The 16,817-nt window shown below is 46.8% G+C and overlaps 1 protein-coding gene across 3 annotated transcripts in view; it reads left to right on the top strand.

The window, feature by feature from the left end:
* Positions 1-10,556, top strand: part of GAN (gigaxonin) — a 60,940-nt gene extending 50,384 nt beyond the window's left edge. The window contains exons 10-11 of one of the 3 annotated variants that reach the window (XM_068527762.1): positions 1,674-1,781; positions 3,197-9,630. In XM_068527762.1, the coding sequence (XP_068383863.1) occupies positions 1,674-1,781; positions 3,197-3,230 (142 nt within the window). In that variant the 3' untranslated portion in view covers positions 3,231-9,630. Of the gene's footprint in view, positions 1-1,673; positions 1,916-3,196; positions 9,631-10,061 lie in introns of those variants that run through there. The other 2 variants (XM_068527764.1, XM_068527763.1) reach the window with 2 other exon arrangements.
* The last annotated feature ends 6,261 nt before the right edge of the window (positions 10,557-16,817 follow it).

Here is a 16,817-nt window from a genome sequence, read left to right as displayed (position 1 = left end):
TTTTCATTATCCGCCAACAGAAGGAAAGTTGTCTCAGCTTAAGAGTAATTTAAAGGATTTCTTCTAGGCTACGGTCTAAAGTAGGTTTGTTTGTTTCTTTGTTTAACACATCCAAATACAGATTTTTTTTCAAAGATTTAAGTGTTTAATTTAAAATGAAGTTTTAAATTTTTTTGTGATAGTGCTTATATCCTGTGAGATGTAAAAGTGTGAGAGAGTGCGTGTATGTGTGTGATGTGACTAGGTAAGTCTGTTTGTATATGTTTACCTTTGGAATTGTCGTTCCAAACTACATATATTATTGTCTCCTGGTGCTTCAGATAAATTCTTGAGCCTGTGGTCCTTCGGTTTATACTACTGTGTTAAACTCATGTTGAGTGTATATATTGATGTATTTGTAGTTTGTAGTAAGTTTTACTGGGCGTTTGCATTTCTTTTCTTTAGCATATTAAAAGCAGTGTTAGTGTTTACCAACTTATAGTTGCTATGTTATAAAGATTTGGCCTAAGAAATTTCTAAATTCATCAGTTCTTTTACTACTATGAGGTGTTGATAGCTGACGGTAGGCTTTTTTCAAATTGTGCAACCACCAAAAAAGAGTATTTGGGGGATGTTGGAAGGCATATTGTTTGTCTTGAAGTGTTCTGTTATCTTTCACTACCACGTTAATGATGGCACTTTCTTCGGTGATGCTTTGGAAGTGCCATTTTGTCATTTATGAGTGAGGAGTTCCCTAGGCAATGCATGGGAGATACATCGTTTATATTGATGTGGTAAAGACAGGGCTCCTTTGCTGTGGCACTGCAGTTACTCAGGGTAGCAAGTTAGGTTTTTAGAGAAATGTGTTAGCTGCTTAGGTCCTTTGGGGTTCCGTTTGGTGTGTTCCTGCTTCATTGCACCAAACCAGGGATCTCCAAAAGTTTTCCGAGGAGCATTAAAAACACTGCAGCATTACCTTCCAGAATGTTGGCTTTCTTGATTCAAGAGGAGGCTGCCTGTGGTCAGATGAAGACATGTGATTATCCGGGGAAAGAATGAGGTGGCACTTTCACCACGTCAGTTTTGAAGGTGCTGGAACCCCTGTACAGAGCACCCCGTGGAAGGGAAGGGAAGGGTGAGGCTGCTCTGGTTCAGCGGCTGCCCCTGGAGCCGTGAGAGGAGAGACTCCAGCCGGCACAGAAAAGCCCGCCCTGGGTTTCATCAACAGTGTCGATTGAGCACCGACTCAGAATTCTGCTTGGGTTTCTGGGGAGCTTCACAGTGAGGCAGATGAAGTCCTGCCCTCCCTCTAGACTGTAAACTCCTTGTGGGCAGGAACCCTACTTTAGTCTTCTGCTAATCCTAGTGCTTGGCACACAGTAGGTAGTCAATAAATGACCAATGAATACAGTGTCCTTGTGATCCAGGTGACGTTCTTCGCAGGATTGAAAGGGACTTGCTTTTAAATGAGAAACTTTGCACACAGATAGGTCGGCCTCATAATACAGAGTGGGAAACCAGTACAGAATAAAAAATGCAAAGTGCCTGACTTATATGTGACGCACAGCTCTGTGGTCTCCATATGTTCTGGAGGATTTCTGAGACCCTGTACTCAGCACACCCAATAATGTTTACCACATCTAATGTTGGGTTTTGTTCACTGCTTTTTATATGGGGCTCAAAATCTTTTCCAGAACGTACTGCTTTGATCCTCACGTCTCTGTGATGGGTGCAGTGCTCGCCATTGGACAGAAAGCAGCCTTTGAGGCCCAGTGGATACAGCTTCATTCCCCGCTTCAGATGTGAGTAGAAGCCAAAAGGTGGAATCTGGTCTTTGGATTATCAATTTCACTGTTCAGTGTATTAGAATATCACTTAATTTTTTAGGCATACAAGTATTTTTAATCATATAATAACCATTTATGGTATAACTTAAACCCCCAAACATATCCTTTGCAAGTTGCACAAATATAAACTAAAAGATCTTTGGTTTTCTTTGTCATTTAGCTGTGGGAAATTTAAGAATTTACTAAAGTTGTAAGAACAGAAGTCATAAGCGTTTGTGTTTGAGAGAGAAGCTGTTTTTACTTGTAAAAGCTGAAGCTTCATTTATCCTTCCCTTTCTTACCACATGTAATCAGTAAGGGAAAAGATACTGTGTCTTAGAATGTGGAGGAAAGCATTTTGCTAGCTTTCTAGTAATCCCTGAAGTATTCCCTAGAGCTGGTTGATGGAAGTTTATGGTACAAGGGTGAGGAATGCCCCACTTGCCCACATTTGAGGGGAACGTGAACTCAGGTGAGTTAATCCTGCCTGCTGGCAGCTGAGTCCTCCTGGTGTTGAACTGGAGACTTCCTCTATTTTTTGGCAAAGCAGCTAGTAAAAATTCTAAATTTTTTGTAATTTTTTTTCAGAGGTAATTCTATTATTTTAATTTTAAACATATCTCAACTTGGTCTCTGCAGTATGTGACGTGTGAGAAGCTCAGATGTAACTCTATATTCTTTGGACTGATGCATACTGATTAGGAAAGTTAGTTCTTTTTCAATTCTATCATTGAAGTTCTCTAAGCGAATGGATTTTTTTAAACTCCTTCCCTTTCTTATGAAATCAAATATCTAATAACATTGCATAATTATCTAGTGAGAAATGTCTATTGCCTTCTCTTTTTCATGTTGAGATTAAAACTAATCTTTTAAAATTGCTACTCACCTGAAATTTAGGCTAATTATAATTTTTTTTTTTTTTTTTTTTTTGATATTGACGTCCTCATGGCCCAACAAAGGTGTTGTAAACTCTTAAATCACTGTGATCTGAATTAGAGAAGGTGCAGGTAGGAGGGGGTGACAGCCCACGAAGTGTGGGTACACATTGCGTAAGATGACGTGGAGAAAGCTTAGCCACTTCCTCTGACCCAAGTAAATGAATGGCCACTTCAAATAATTCAGATCCCGAGTGGCTGTAGGTTCATCTTTCTTTCTGGTTGGTGAATTATATTTGTTAGAACTTTATTTTTAGCATGTCAGTACAGCTTTTTAAGTACCTTATTTTTATTCCTCTCACTCATCAATTACACACAAGGTGTACCTTAGAACCTTGGGTTAAATTTTTTCAAGTTAAACCGAGGAATTTGGTTCACAGTTTGCTTTATCATGTTTCCTGTTTAATCGGATGAGAATTACACATGCACTTATTCCCTTGTTCTTCGTGTTTATAGGAAAGACGCTGTTCTCGGCTACCTCATTATGTAGTGTTGTGCTTGATCCCCTGCCAGTTTAGAAGAATTCAACACATTCTGTCCTTTAACAAAAGCCTGGAAACAAGCAGTAAGTGGCCTTGAGGAATACAATTCTCTAAGGCGTAGTTTCCATTTTACTGCTTTTTTTTTTTTAATAGGCACTTTTAATCAGGAGGAACAGTAATTCTCCTAGAGCTGCTGCAAAGTGATTACTTGAAACTCAACTTGAACTTTAAAGAGTCTTTACAAGGCTATGTTTTCATAATGTAGAAAAGTAGTATATTTAAACACCACTGCTGTGTAAAATAGAGGGCTTCATTGCCATCGTCATTCAGATCAGACAGGAAATCTTGTCTGTCTGTAATTTGACCCGGTGTTTGGGATTTGGATGCTTGGGGCTACTGTTCTTCATATTCTGTAAGGTGCTATTGGGAGCAGTTTAAGGGTCTGTTAAGTGTAGTTTCATGAATTTGTTTCCCAAGAATCTTAATTTTGATGAAAGTATAGGGTGCATCAAGAAGTTCCTCTTCTCTTTTAGTTCTGATAACCTGGGGTTTTAAAATGAAACTCTGAAAGTGCAGGGTTGAGTTGACCAAACAACACAGAACTGCATTACACTTAAAATCACGAGTGATCGGGTTTGTTTTGTGTGTCAGTGGAATGTCCCCAGCTTCCTCCCCTACGCACCATCTGCACAGGGCACGTGTGGGTGCTGTCCTCGCCAGCATGTGTCAGCCTACCTGGCTGGTGAGTTAGGGGGAGGTGCGGGGCCCATCACTTCTCGTAGACAGACCTTCCCTTCCGGGGGTGATTTCTTATAGGAATTACCCAGTACCCTTTTGTACCCAGTACAAAAAGAGTTATGCCCATTCCTAAAAACCTAGCATACTAGGAATAACTTACATACCAGGTGAGATCTAAAACCTTAACTGTCCCTGTGCATTAAGACTTAGTGGATGTGCTTGTGCTTTTTAGACTAAAGGGCTTGCTCCTGACAGCAGTATTCTGGCAAAGTTCTCCTCGGGTGGATCTAGCCGTCGGCCATGAGGCATTCCCTTAGGTGGTTTCCAAGAGAACCAAGGTTCACCCATCTAAAGCCCCAAGCTTTTGTATTGTAATTGTTTTGAGGAAAATATCTGTAAACATCCTCTGTACTGTCCCAAGTGAACCCAATGGTTGTGAGCATGCGTGGGCTTCAGGGCCGGGTGCACGTGGGTTTGGAGATGCTGGCCGCTGGCTGCTTCGTGAGCTTTGAAGCCCTTTACCCTGTAGAAAGAGATGATGGGTGTTTACCTGCTAGGGTTGCTGTGAGGAATCAGTGGGGTAAGGACGGTGAGAACTTGGTGTCTTGCACACAGATGGGGTGGTTGGGATCTCAGCTGCCATTGCCGCCCGTCTCAGCCTCTAGTCACTCGTGGTCTCAGCTCTCGCCCTTCGCTCAGTGTCCCCACCCTTAGTGCTTTCTTCATTCTCACGTCTGCCACCACAATACACAAGTAAATGCATATTTGCACTTCCAAAATTGTTTATTTTCTGGGTCCATGACTCCGTTCTCCTCCTACTTCTCTAAGACCTCAATTCGAGGTAACTCTAGACAGCGGAAACACCCCAAAATATGTGTTTAGAATATTTAGAGTGGTTATAAATATCCCTTATTTCAGGGTTTGCCTAATGAAGTACTCTAATTATATTTAAAACTCTTTCCTGAAGTTGAATTTTTCTGTTTTCCTAAAATATTAAAGGTAGTAGTCTATATTAGTCCAATAAACTGGTTGTTTTCTAGATCTCTGTTTGAGATCAGCATACCTGAACTATCCATGTTTTCTGAACTTGGATGTTATGTGGAACCTAAAAACAAACAAACAAACTTTGTGTTACGTGTGTGTGTGTGTGTGTGTGTGTGTGTAGAACTTCTGTACCTTCAGGTAAAGAAGGGTTATTTAACAAAGTGATACCAAAAGTGAGCTACTTAATCCTTTTATAAAATCACTTCCTTTCCAGTTCAGATTACAGACTGGTGAATTTAGTGGTACGTGATATACCCAGCTTATCTTGACTTCAGTAAGACATTTGATAAAGTCATTCTTGATATTTTTGTGATTGAGAAAAGGAAGTAGAAATAGGTTTAAAAGGGCTGAGAAATACCCAGGCAGTGTTGATAGGAACGGGCCCTTGTGTCAGCACGGATGGGGGTAATCTAGCAGTATGCGTTTTTAACGTTTTCACTAGTAACTTGTATAAAACTATAGACGGCGGAGGAAAGTGTTGGGTGTTAGGGTCTGCAGTGCTTTTTTTACAGTCTGATAACATGGCTAAATATAGTCTTATGTCTAGGTTCAGAGAAGATAGTTCCCAATTGAAAGGGAAAGAAAAAAATGTGTGTGGGGAAATCATTGATAATTTGAACATAAGCCAACTGTTTAAAAAAATAGTGCCCTTGTCTGTGTGGGGGGGCTGGTAGCCCGAAGAGGAAGTCTGTTCCGTCCATGTGATGCATTGATGGGCCCTGGGAACTGCACTGAGCTGCCGGCTCTGAGCACCAGCGCCTGGGAGGCCGACCCGGGGATGACAGCCGCGGTGGTGGGCTCTCTGGAGGCCTCAGGTTCTGGCCTGCTGGGGGAGCTTTAGAAGGAGCAGGTGTGCGTGCCCCAGAGCGCCTTGCTCAAGCCGAGAGGCAGAAACTATAGAGGCAGAATGTTTCTGTCGCTCTTAGAACTTTCTGGAATTGCCTCGTGATGAAATGGGTGCCTCCTGTGGTTCTGAGCGCTCAGCTCTGAGAATCACCCCAAGGATGCCCCCCTGCAGCTGGGACTAGCGGGTGTGACAGTGTCAGCCACGGGAGTCTTGCACGGTGACAGGATATTGTCACAGGCTCCAAAGCTCCTTGCAGACAAGAGGTTCTGTGAACAGTTTAGTAAAAAAGGAGGGGGGGGGGCGGGAAATAACATTTGTATTTTAGCTTTCACATTGTTTTTGAGGAGAAGGGCCTTTGTTCCTCCTGATGTGTTCTCTCTCCCCGCCTCCCTCCCCTCCGTCCTCTCTGCCCGCTCACCGTCTCCTGATTGCGGCCACCGGCCCACGGCTACAGCCAGCTTCAGCGGAACCTTCAGAAATAGACGTACTTCTAGAGATTTCCCTAAAACCGTACTGTTAACTACAGTGGTTCTTGCTGTTTATATACTCTTTGTTCTAAATCCCTCAGTACCTCCGCAGACTTAAGAAAGCTGATAAGTAAAAATCGGACTCTTTTAAGCGGGGCCTGGGACGCCGTGGAGGGCACCGTGCACGGGGGCGGGGGGAGTTGGGTCGGCTGACCTCTCCCAGCCCCTCCCAGCTCCAGGAACGGCCACCTCGCTGATGGGTTACTTCGTCATCCCTGGAGAAGCGTTTCCAGAGGACCTGCTTCCTCTCGGGTTCTGTCCCTCGCTCTCCTATGAAAGCCCCTGCAGTCTTCCTCCCGGTTGACGGGGCTGCAGGGGCGCCACTCCCCCTCTGTGTCTCCTCCCGACCCCACCTGCCCCAAAGCCCAGGGACTGAGCAGAGGCTGGGGCGGGCACGCAAGTCCAGGTCCAGGTCCGAGGGAGGGAGCTCTCCGCGTTGTTCTCCGGGTGTGTGCCTTCTCCCCATCCCCTCGGTCGTCTTCACTCATGGGTAACCGTTTGTTTGAACCAGTGTTCACTTTCCTCCCCATGTCCCATTGTGCCCGCACAGACTGCGGGTGGGATCTCCCAGAACATAGGCCCTTCCTGCAGTTGGCACTTCTTTCTGGGCGGTTGAGGAACTTTAGTCAAGATGGGAGGAGGTATTTTGGTTGCGTTCTGAAGCGTACCCTTATTTACCTACTTTTCTTGGCAATCGCATCCTCACCTGCCCTCTGATCTCATCCCGTGGCCTCTCCCAGTCTGGTTTTTTAACTGCTTGAATTATGTATCCAAAAGAGGGAGGGGCGCGCTTCTGGTTCCCCAGACTGTTAACCTAAAAACACGTGTTGAAAAAGCATGCTTCCGGGAGCCCTCACCTGGCCTCTGTGACCAGCACTTTCGGCCGCCAGAGAGCCAGAGCGGTCGCCCAGGCCGGGCAGCTCCCAGAGTCTGCGCTACTCTGCTCCTCGCACTGAGAACCGGCGGGGCCCAGAGCCTCCCGCCCAGGCATGGCCAAGTGCATCTCTGCGGCTCCTTAAGCAGCTAGACTGGAACAGCCTCCCTGGGGCCCTGGGCAGCCTCACCTTCCACACCTGCCCCGGAGGTTCTTAGGGCTCCTGTCTGAGCCAGGAGCAGGGACCCCAGATGCCAGCACCCAGCTGCCAGGCGCCGTGCGGGCTCCGCCTCGTCCTTTCCTCTTATTTAGCTCTGATTAAAAACACACTGCACTCCAAATTGTGAATAAGATCGGAAATTAGAATTCCTCATTTACAGTAAGAGAGAGACCATCTTTACGTATTTTTTTCAAAAGGAATTTTTGCTTCAGAAAACACTCCAGAAAGTAAATGGATTCTTGTTAATCTAAGCATATGCTCATTGAATTGGACTCTATGCTCTGTGTAAAATTACGTAGGATCTGGTACGTGGGGCAAAAGGGTGTGTATCATCAGCTTAAAAACAAACCTTCAGTGTCAGTGGGTTTACAGCTTTGTTTTCCTTCAGGGGACCTCAAAATTCAAGTTTTACGTGAAAACAGAGATCAGCCAGGTTCCATGGGGTAGATGATTTTATGGTGGGAAATGTCTCAAGTGGCCTTTAGTTGAGAAAAGCACAGGCGCTTTAGCAACACTTGCTTCATTAAATATCAGTGGCTTTTTCTGCTGATGGGATTCTTTTCATTTTGACTCATCTGTAACACAGCCTTTGTTTGGTTCCTCATTCCTGTACCCCTTCAAGTCGCCAGTGACATAGCGATACTTGTTTTGTGTTCAGTCATACCACTTGTGAATTGTGACGACCATGAAAAAATAATCATATTTTCGGCAGAACTTTTTGAACACCTGTCGCGGCCCGTTCTGCACTTGCATCAGCAGAGCTGGGAGTGATGAGTGGATTTAACAAAAGCACCTCCCTCCTCCACCCCTTCCCTCCCATCCTCATCAGAAACTATTGTAGAAGTACCTCAAGCAGGCTCTGGCAGACTTCATTTTCACACTGTATGTTCCTGGTGACAGAGACGCTCGTACCTATCTGTGAATGGGGTCCATCCATCACTCATTCTAAAACGTGTAGATTCATTCGTTTTCTCTCACCGATCCCAGTCTTCCGCTGTGAGAGAAGACTACCAAGGGAACTCCTTGAAACAGGGCCATAAATTCAGTTTGACTTTCCCAGACTCAGGGCTGATCTTCACAGTGGGCCCTGGTCCGGCAGAACAACCAGCGACACTCCTGTTGCCTGGTTGCCTGTGCGGCACCAGCCGCCATATGTGGCAGTCGCCCTTGTCAAGAACCAGTTTTCAGCACACTCTTGTTTTGTCATTTTGATGCTTTTAATACCATAAAGCCAAGTCCATGAATACCAGATTCCCAAAATACCATATCAAAATTCATCCTCTTAAACGCAAGTCTTTGTTTAATTAACATATCTATATTTTCTGACATGGTACATACAGAAGAGTTTTTAATTTAAATCCTGCAGCTTTTATTATCTGGTAAGATTCCAAGTTGAGTAGTCAGTCTACTTAGACGTGTATTCAAATGAGGGTTACGTGTGTTCAGATGAGGTATCTCGATCTTTAAAGAAAGACCTACTACTGAAAAAACCAGAGATTTGCAATGAAATATACATAAGCTAGACAAAAGACATGCTATGGAAAGTTCAAAATATTTCAAGTACTGGGACGTTGCAACTTGTAGAATTATCCTCCCCGAATTCAGTAGGATAGCAGAGAAATTGTGCTAATGTGATTTCATTGAAACGTCACGTCTCAAACATCCTGTGGTACAAGTGTATTCATTTGTTCTGTGGAGTAGTTTTCTATTCCGTTGCTGGTATGAAATTTTAGTGAAGTTGAAGTAATTTTGAATTAGTAACCTTTCTTACAAAGTTGCTTTATGGTTTACAAGTAATACTGATGCAAAGAGGCTATGTTAACTTTCTTAAAATTAAGTAGCACGCACTTTGTTTACCAGCTTTGGTTTATTGTGGGGTAACTACGGGGTCACCCCGTTTCACGAGCACAGGACTTGTGCTTTGGGAACATACTGCAGTCGTGCTGTTCTCTTGTACCAAGGATCAGTGAAAGTGTTTTATCTTTTTTATGTAGTTTGTATTGACTGGATTTTATAACTGTAAGAAAACAGAAACAGAGTGTTGTATTTTGATCTGAAATTTGTCTATGGTAAAGTAATTTTGTTTTATGTATTGGAAGTTCATTTAAAACTTGAAATATTTTGTAGAAGGGTACCGAACAAATGAATCGTCTTTAAGCTGTTTAATTAACCTAATAAAACAATTTGATGGGGAACGCATTGTAATGGGTTCTGATTTTTACAGTGGTTCCCACTAAATTAGCGTTGTCTATACAGCTTGGCTTGACTTCTGAGTGGAAAATTATCTTTTTTACACCACATCTTAAACAGTTTGGGTGTCAGCTCCCTGGATCCTGGCTAACAGTGTAAGATACACTCCTTCACCACACTCCACAGTCATTGCCTTGGTGTCTTCCATCCCTTATCAGAATAAGTCCCCATTCTGACTCCCCCAAAAGACAGTTTCAAATTTACTTTCCTTGGAAGAGAGAACGAAATTAGACTTACGAGGAATAGAGGATCCTGACCTCAACGGTCTAGTTATATGTTGGAGAATTCTGTCTCTGACAAACAGAATTCCCTGTAATTTCTTCTTGCTCTCATGCCCAGAGACTACAAAGCTACAAAGACCAGGGGTCCTGAAAAATGTCACAGGCAGAGATCTCCACCGAAGACATGGGGCAAAGAGAGACTCTCCCAGTAATGTCAAAGTTACGTACATGAAGTCTGCCAGAATCACTCCTGAAGTCACCTGGAAAGAAGAAGAAATGGAATATTCCTCTTCAGTCGTACAGCATAGCGTCAGGTAGGTCTGGAAGTTGGTTTTAAATTCTTTCCACCTTCCATAATAGCGAGAAGGTTCTATGGTCCAGCGGTCTGCCAGCCTTTTTATCTTTGGGGGGTGGGAAGGTTGCTGTGGAACCCTTTCTTTAAACAAAGACTTGGCCAGAAACCAGTGTCCACGTTGGCTGACTGCGGAAGGGTGTAGTCGGAGCTGTCGGAGCCTGAAGCCCGGCCCTGCGATGCCCAGGCCTCCACCAGCAGCTCCGAGGGGTCCTGGCTGTGCCCACTCACCCTTGGGAAACCTTGGCAGTCTCTGCCCTCCTGGAGCCTCCGTTTCTTGTCTCTAAAATGAGACTTAAGTCACTGGATTTCCTTGTCTGGAGGGCAAGGACATAATTCCTTGTTATATAAAACCCTGGACCAGATCATTGCCAGGTCCCTTTTATGTCTACAGTACCTGAGGCGTCAGTCTGCTCAAAGCCTGCCCTGCAAAGGAACCCAGTTCTGGAAGAATATACCCCAGATTGCCTGTTGTAGGTGGGGGGGAGGGGTGCTTTGCCAGTTTTGATGCAGGTGGAGATGGGACAATGGGGGTTGACCGTGTCACCTTCCTGATACTGTTGCTGGCTTCAGAGAGTGACTCGTATCTTGTTTTGACCAACTGTGTACCAGGGGCTGCTTTAAGCACCTCACGTGTTAACTCACTTCATCCTCACAACAACCCATTTTACAGCAGAGAAAACTGAGGCCCATAGAAGTTATCACTTGGCCAAAACTCAGGCTCAGTGGTGGGAGGGCAGAGCTGGATTCAAGGCCAGGCAGACCAACAGCCTGTCTCTCTGGAAAGGGGACAGACCTTCTTGAAAGCTGCTCATGTGTTTGCTTAATGGCCAAGGATGGAAAATCAAACAGTTTTGTGGCCGAAGGGGTCAGTCAGAGAAGACTTCCTCGATGGGAGCTAAAATAGGAGGTTCATTGCTGGTGCCGCCACCATTTTTTCAGCTGGAATAGAAGCTGATGAGAGCCAAGGTGTTTTTTTTTAAAAACCAAGACCGGACTTCACTGGTGGCACAGTGGTTAAGAATCTGCCTGCCAGTGCTGGGGACACAGGTTCAAGCCCTGGTCCGGGAAGATCCCACACGCCACGGCGCAACTAAGTCCGTGCGCCACAACTACTGAGCCTGCGCTCTAGAGCCCGCAAGCCACAACTACTGAGCCTGAGTGCCACAGCTACTGAGCCCGCAAGCCTAGAGCTGGTGCTCCGCAACAAGAGAAGCCACCGCAATGAGAAGCCTGTGCACCGCAACGAAGAGTAGCCCCCGCTCGCCGCAACTAGAGACAGCCCACGCGCAGCAACGAAGGCCCGACGCGGCCAAAAGTAAATAAATAAATAAATTTTAAAAAAACCAAAACCAACTTTGAGTGAGGGTGTGTATGTGTGTGTGTGTTGTTGTTGTTGTTTTGTTGTAGAAGAAACCTGTAGCTTTCTGGAGAACTTGAGGAGTTCATTCATGGTCACTGCCTGTTAGGTTTTGGAGCAGCTTGTGAAAGTTTGGTGTGAGTAGGGCGTGACCCTCGTTGTCCCCATGAATTTTTTCCAAGAGCTGTGTCAGTGGCCTCCACTGGCCCCAGTCCATTTTCACCCAAGGAACTTTCTCTGCGTGCAACGCATTCCCTGCTAATAAAGTCGCCCCCGGGGCTGCAGAGGGTTTGAGTTCTAGGATGACCTTGGGAATCCACTTTCTCAGCTGGATCTGTGGAGGTGGGGCTGCGTGGTATCTCAGCTCCACTTTCGCAGTGAAGGATAAGCAGTTCGCACACACTAGGATGGCTATCGTGAAACAACAGCTACAGAAAATAGCGAGTATTGCTGAGGGTGCAGAGAAATTGGAACCCTCGTGTACTGCTGGTGGGAATGGAAAACGGTGCAACTGCTAATGGGGGGCCATTTGGCGTTTCCTCAGCAAGTTGAAGAGAGTTACCATGTGACCCAGCACTTCCACTCTCAGGCGTATATACCCAGGAAAGATGAAGACGGGGGCTCAAACCAGTGTTCACAGCAGCACTGCTCACATTAGCCGATAGGTGGAGACAACCCACATGTCCACCAAGAGATGAATGGATACCCACCATGTGGCCTGTTCATACAGTGGAATACTATACAGCCGTAAAAAGGAACGAAGCGCTGATACATGCTCCAACATGAATGAACCTTGAAAACACGCCAGGTGAAAGAAGCCAGTCACAAAAGACCTTGTATTCTATGATTCCATTTATACAAAATGTCCAGAAAAGACAAATCCCTAGAGACCAAAAGTAGATTCATGGTTGCCAGGGCCTGGAGGGAGAGAGGAATGGGGAGCAACTGCTCATGGGCCCGGGGTTTCCCTTCAGGTGAAGAATACGTTTTGGAAAAAGATAGAAATGCTTGCACGACGTAGTGAAAGTACTGAATGCCACCGAATTGCACACTTTCAAATGGTTTGTGTTATGTGAAGTTCACCTCAAAAAAAAGGATGAGGGATCAAATATAGGGAACAAATCAGAAAAATGATCAACACTAGATGCTGGGTCTTCGGGAAGATTGAGGAAATGGGAATCCACTTTCCTACCCCCAGTGCTGTGTACTGTAGACGGCCCCGGGCGGGAGTGCCACGTGTCTGGTGTGCGAGGTCTGCCACCTGTGAGTGTGTCAGCTGGCGTCTGGGGTGATCCACAGACCTCTTCCTCACCATCAGGAAACTGAAAATCCGAACAGCTTTTCTAAATTCGATTCAGCAGGAGCCAGTCTACCTGTTAAATACCAGACAGCTGAGTTCAGATCCAGTCTCCACCACCAACGCTTCCTTGGCGTAGTTCCTTACCCCCTGTGCCTCGGGGACAGCGGGACCATCCTGGGGACATGGTGCGAGCTGAAGGGGCTACCACGTGGTACCAAGCCCCGGCCGGCGCACGGCAAGGCCCCGTGCTGGTCACAGGGCTCTTGCCTCTCGGCTCCGTCGGCACTGCCACTTACGAACAGGGTGCCCTGCACCACGGCCCAGCCTGGCCTGCTGCTTCCCCAGCGGCGGCAGCAGCCTCCGCCCCGTCCCAGAGTGTGGCAGGCCTGCCGGACCCCTCGCCCAGGAACCACAGGCACTCCTAAAATGTTTACAGGGAAAGGCAACTTGCGCTCCCCCAGGCTGGAGGCGGGGTGCTCGGAGAATTCCCAGCCTGGGAATCTTACCGTAAGGGTGGATGTATTTTTATCCAGCAGGATATACTTATCAGCTGTGGCCAGGAAAGGGGAAACTGACTAACAATTCCAGCCCGGCCAGATTCTCCATCGCTGCCACTGCTGTGTTTCCCCACTGCAGCTGGGAGGAAGAGGGTGTATCACCTGCCTGGGGTGTCGGCGCCCCTTAGCTGCCTTCCCCCCATCCTTTAAGCTGCCCAGGGACTTTGGGGGGACAGCATCCATCGGACACCTGCCATACAGTGGTGGGTCCTTTGCTGCCGGTTACCCTCACAGCATTCCTAAGAGATCATCGTGACCCTCCCCTAACAGACAGGAACGTCACAAGCCATTTGAGTCACTTGCTCCCAGTCACGTGGCTGGTCTGAGGCAGAGCTGGCATTTGGACCCAGGTCTATCTGATACCCGTGCCCAGGTTCTTCCTACAACTGTCCTTTCGCCTTTATGCTGTCTCTCTTTGTCAGCAGACAGAACACAGGGGGACTGCACTAACACAGTCCCCACCCTGATGGGTCCACACAGCACCCAGCCTGGAGACACGGCCAGAAGAGCCAGCTGTGCTCAGGGCCCTCCCTTTCAGCGTTCTCTGCAGAAGAAACCCTGAGATACCTTAACTCCCGTGGTTAACGGAACGATGCTCCCCCGGCCCCCAGATGCCTCGGTGTCCTAATCCCTGAACCAGAGAATCTGTGACCTCATGTGGCAAAAGGGACTTTGCAGGTGTGACTGAGTTAAGGATTTGAGCTGGGAGATGACCCTGGGCTATCCAGGTGGGCCCCATGTCATGACAGGGGTTCTTATAATAGGGAGGCAGGAGGACCAAAGAGAAGAGGTGACAACAGAAGCAGAGGTTAGAGTGACGCAGGGCCCCAGGCCAAGGAATGTGGGCAGCCTCTAGAAGTCGGAAAAAGGAAGGAAACCGATTCTGCCCTGGAGCCTCCAGAAGGAAGACAGTCCTGTGATACCTTGATTTGAGCTCAGTGAGACCAGTGTTGGACTTCTGACCTCCAGAACTGCGAGATAATAAATGTGTGTTGTTTGAAGCCATTCAGTTCGTGGTGGTTTGTTACAGCAGCCATAGGAAACTCATACAACCCCACCCTCCAGGAGTTCAACCTTGATTAGTCTGGAGGGGCCCAGGAATAGGACCCAGGTGACTCGGGTGTTCAGCCAGAACTGAGACCCACCCATCTCCTAGACTTCTTTCCATCTTGGAAATGATGCACCTGCTTCCAGAGTTGGCCAAGGCTTTCGTTGGCCAGAGTTTGCCGGTCCTACTCCTCAAGGTCTGAGCCACTCAAACTTCCTACCCTACAGAGGCTACAGCAGAAGGCCCTGGGCCGCCTGAGTCGCTGGAGGCCTCGCTTTACCCAGGCTTCCTTCAGACAGACAGGAGTCTTGACAGACAGACCCTCTTGTCTTCACCAGTGTTCTCTGCCAATCCCACTCAACTTCTATAAAAACCCATCCCCCAAATCCTAGCCCCCTACCATCTGTTCTCTCAGTCTCTGGACATCCCACCATGTTACTCCCCAGCTTAAAAGCCCTTTGCTGCTGTCCCACTGCCTTGAGAATGAAACCCGACCATGCCGTGGCCTCTGAACCACTGCAAGGGGGCCCCTGCCCATGGCTCCAGCTTCATTCTGTGCCACTTGACACCTCACCCTTCAGCCCCAGGGGCCCTCTGTGACCACGGGGCATTGGCACATGCTGTGCCCCCTCCCTTCACTCATCCTGGCTTCTCATCCTTCAGGTACAGCATCAATGGCTTGTCTTTATGGAGAACTTCCCTGCTCCTCTCCTCCAACTCTGTATCAGAAGGGTGGAAGATGCCAAAAGGGTCTAAAAGCTTCCAAAGTGAAGCAGAGGTGTAAAGAACCAACTGCTGATTCTATGCAAATATGAATGACATACACAATACAAATAACCAAACGTGGGCTCTTCTAGGTCTACTGTTTTTTCCACAGGTAGGAGCAATGTTTCACTTTCCTCCTTAGCTCTACTGTCAGAACCACAATAGCTGAAGAGTCCTAACTGGCCACAGACGCTCAGCCTCAGGGTTAGAAATCAGCAGGGAGAGGTGAGAACTTTGACACCCATCTGGTGGTGGCAGCCACAGCTCAGCAAATAGTCTGCTGCCATGTGGGAATGCTGGCCAGGTGTTGCCAGAACTTCTGTTTTTTTTCCCAAGAAGCTGGACAATCTGGAGTTTTGCACGAAATGCTCTGGTTTCTGCATTTAAAGTTAATTTGCTTTTTTTTTTTTTTAAGTGTAACACTGTTGAGACCAAGCAAATAATGTCTATGGGCCTGATTTCTGACTTCTGCCCTACCTCAGCACCTGGTATGCCTCTCCTAGCCTGGAGTAAATTGAAAAACATGGCCATATCATTTTGCAGCTGCTCCCACAAAAAAAGGGGGAGTTAATTTTCCCATCTCCTGAATCTGGGCTGGTCTGCAGACTCGCTTTGCCAATAGAAAGTGGCAGAAGTGACATAGCACTGGTTCCAAAGCCTGGGCCCCAGATAGCCTTGTAGCTCTGCCTTTGCCCTCTTGAAACCCTCTGGCCACCATATAAGGAAGCCATCAGGTAGACTGTTGGATAATGAGAGACTACATGGAGAGAGAGAAGACACTGGTGAGGCCAGCTGAAACTCTCCAGCCACCCCACCCCCAGTCAAGACACCCGATAACAGCTGAGGCTACCAATGACCTCAGGCAAGACCAGCAAAAGAACTGCCCAGCTGAGTCAGGCCTAAATTGCAGAATTGGGAGGAAATAAATGATGGTTGTCTAAGCCATATGTCTAGGAGTGTTTGTTAGGCAGCGACACATAACCGATACATAACCCTTATTACAGTCTTTCATCATTGTTGTTTGTTTACTTTTTGTCTCTTCCGTGCTCACCTGGCTCCCCACACACCCTGGAATGCTGGCTCTGTCAGCCCAGGGACCTTGTCTGTCTTCTTCCCTGTTGGGTCTGTAGTGCTTCATCTCATGGCCAGGAGGTGCTCAACAAATATTTGCTCAAAGAATGAATAAATGAATGTTTAAGTCAACAAAGATTTGTGATGCCAACCCCTTGTCACAAGACATCAGGCTGGAGACGAGAGTGACCTGTCCCCCCGTAAGGGAACGTGACTTAGACTTGCACATCTTAGACTTGTGCATCCTCCATCATATAATTTTAACCAGATAATGTAGGGAGGTCCCTTAGACCCCTGGCTGATATTTCAGCTACATCTGATTCTAGCATGCAAACAGAGTAGAAAAGGTATGGCTTCACACTTGAGCAAATTTGGGTGTGGATTCTGGAGCATCTAACCCTTCCAAGCCACAGTTGTCCTT

Source organism: Eschrichtius robustus, chromosome 19, assembly GCF_028021215.1.
Source record: "Eschrichtius robustus isolate mEscRob2 chromosome 19, mEscRob2.pri, whole genome shotgun sequence".
NCBI classification, from domain to species: Eukaryota; Metazoa; Chordata; class Mammalia; order Artiodactyla; family Eschrichtiidae; genus Eschrichtius; species Eschrichtius robustus.
The sequence above is the reverse complement of the archived record's forward strand: the minus strand, read 5'-3'. Positions and strand labels throughout refer to the sequence as shown.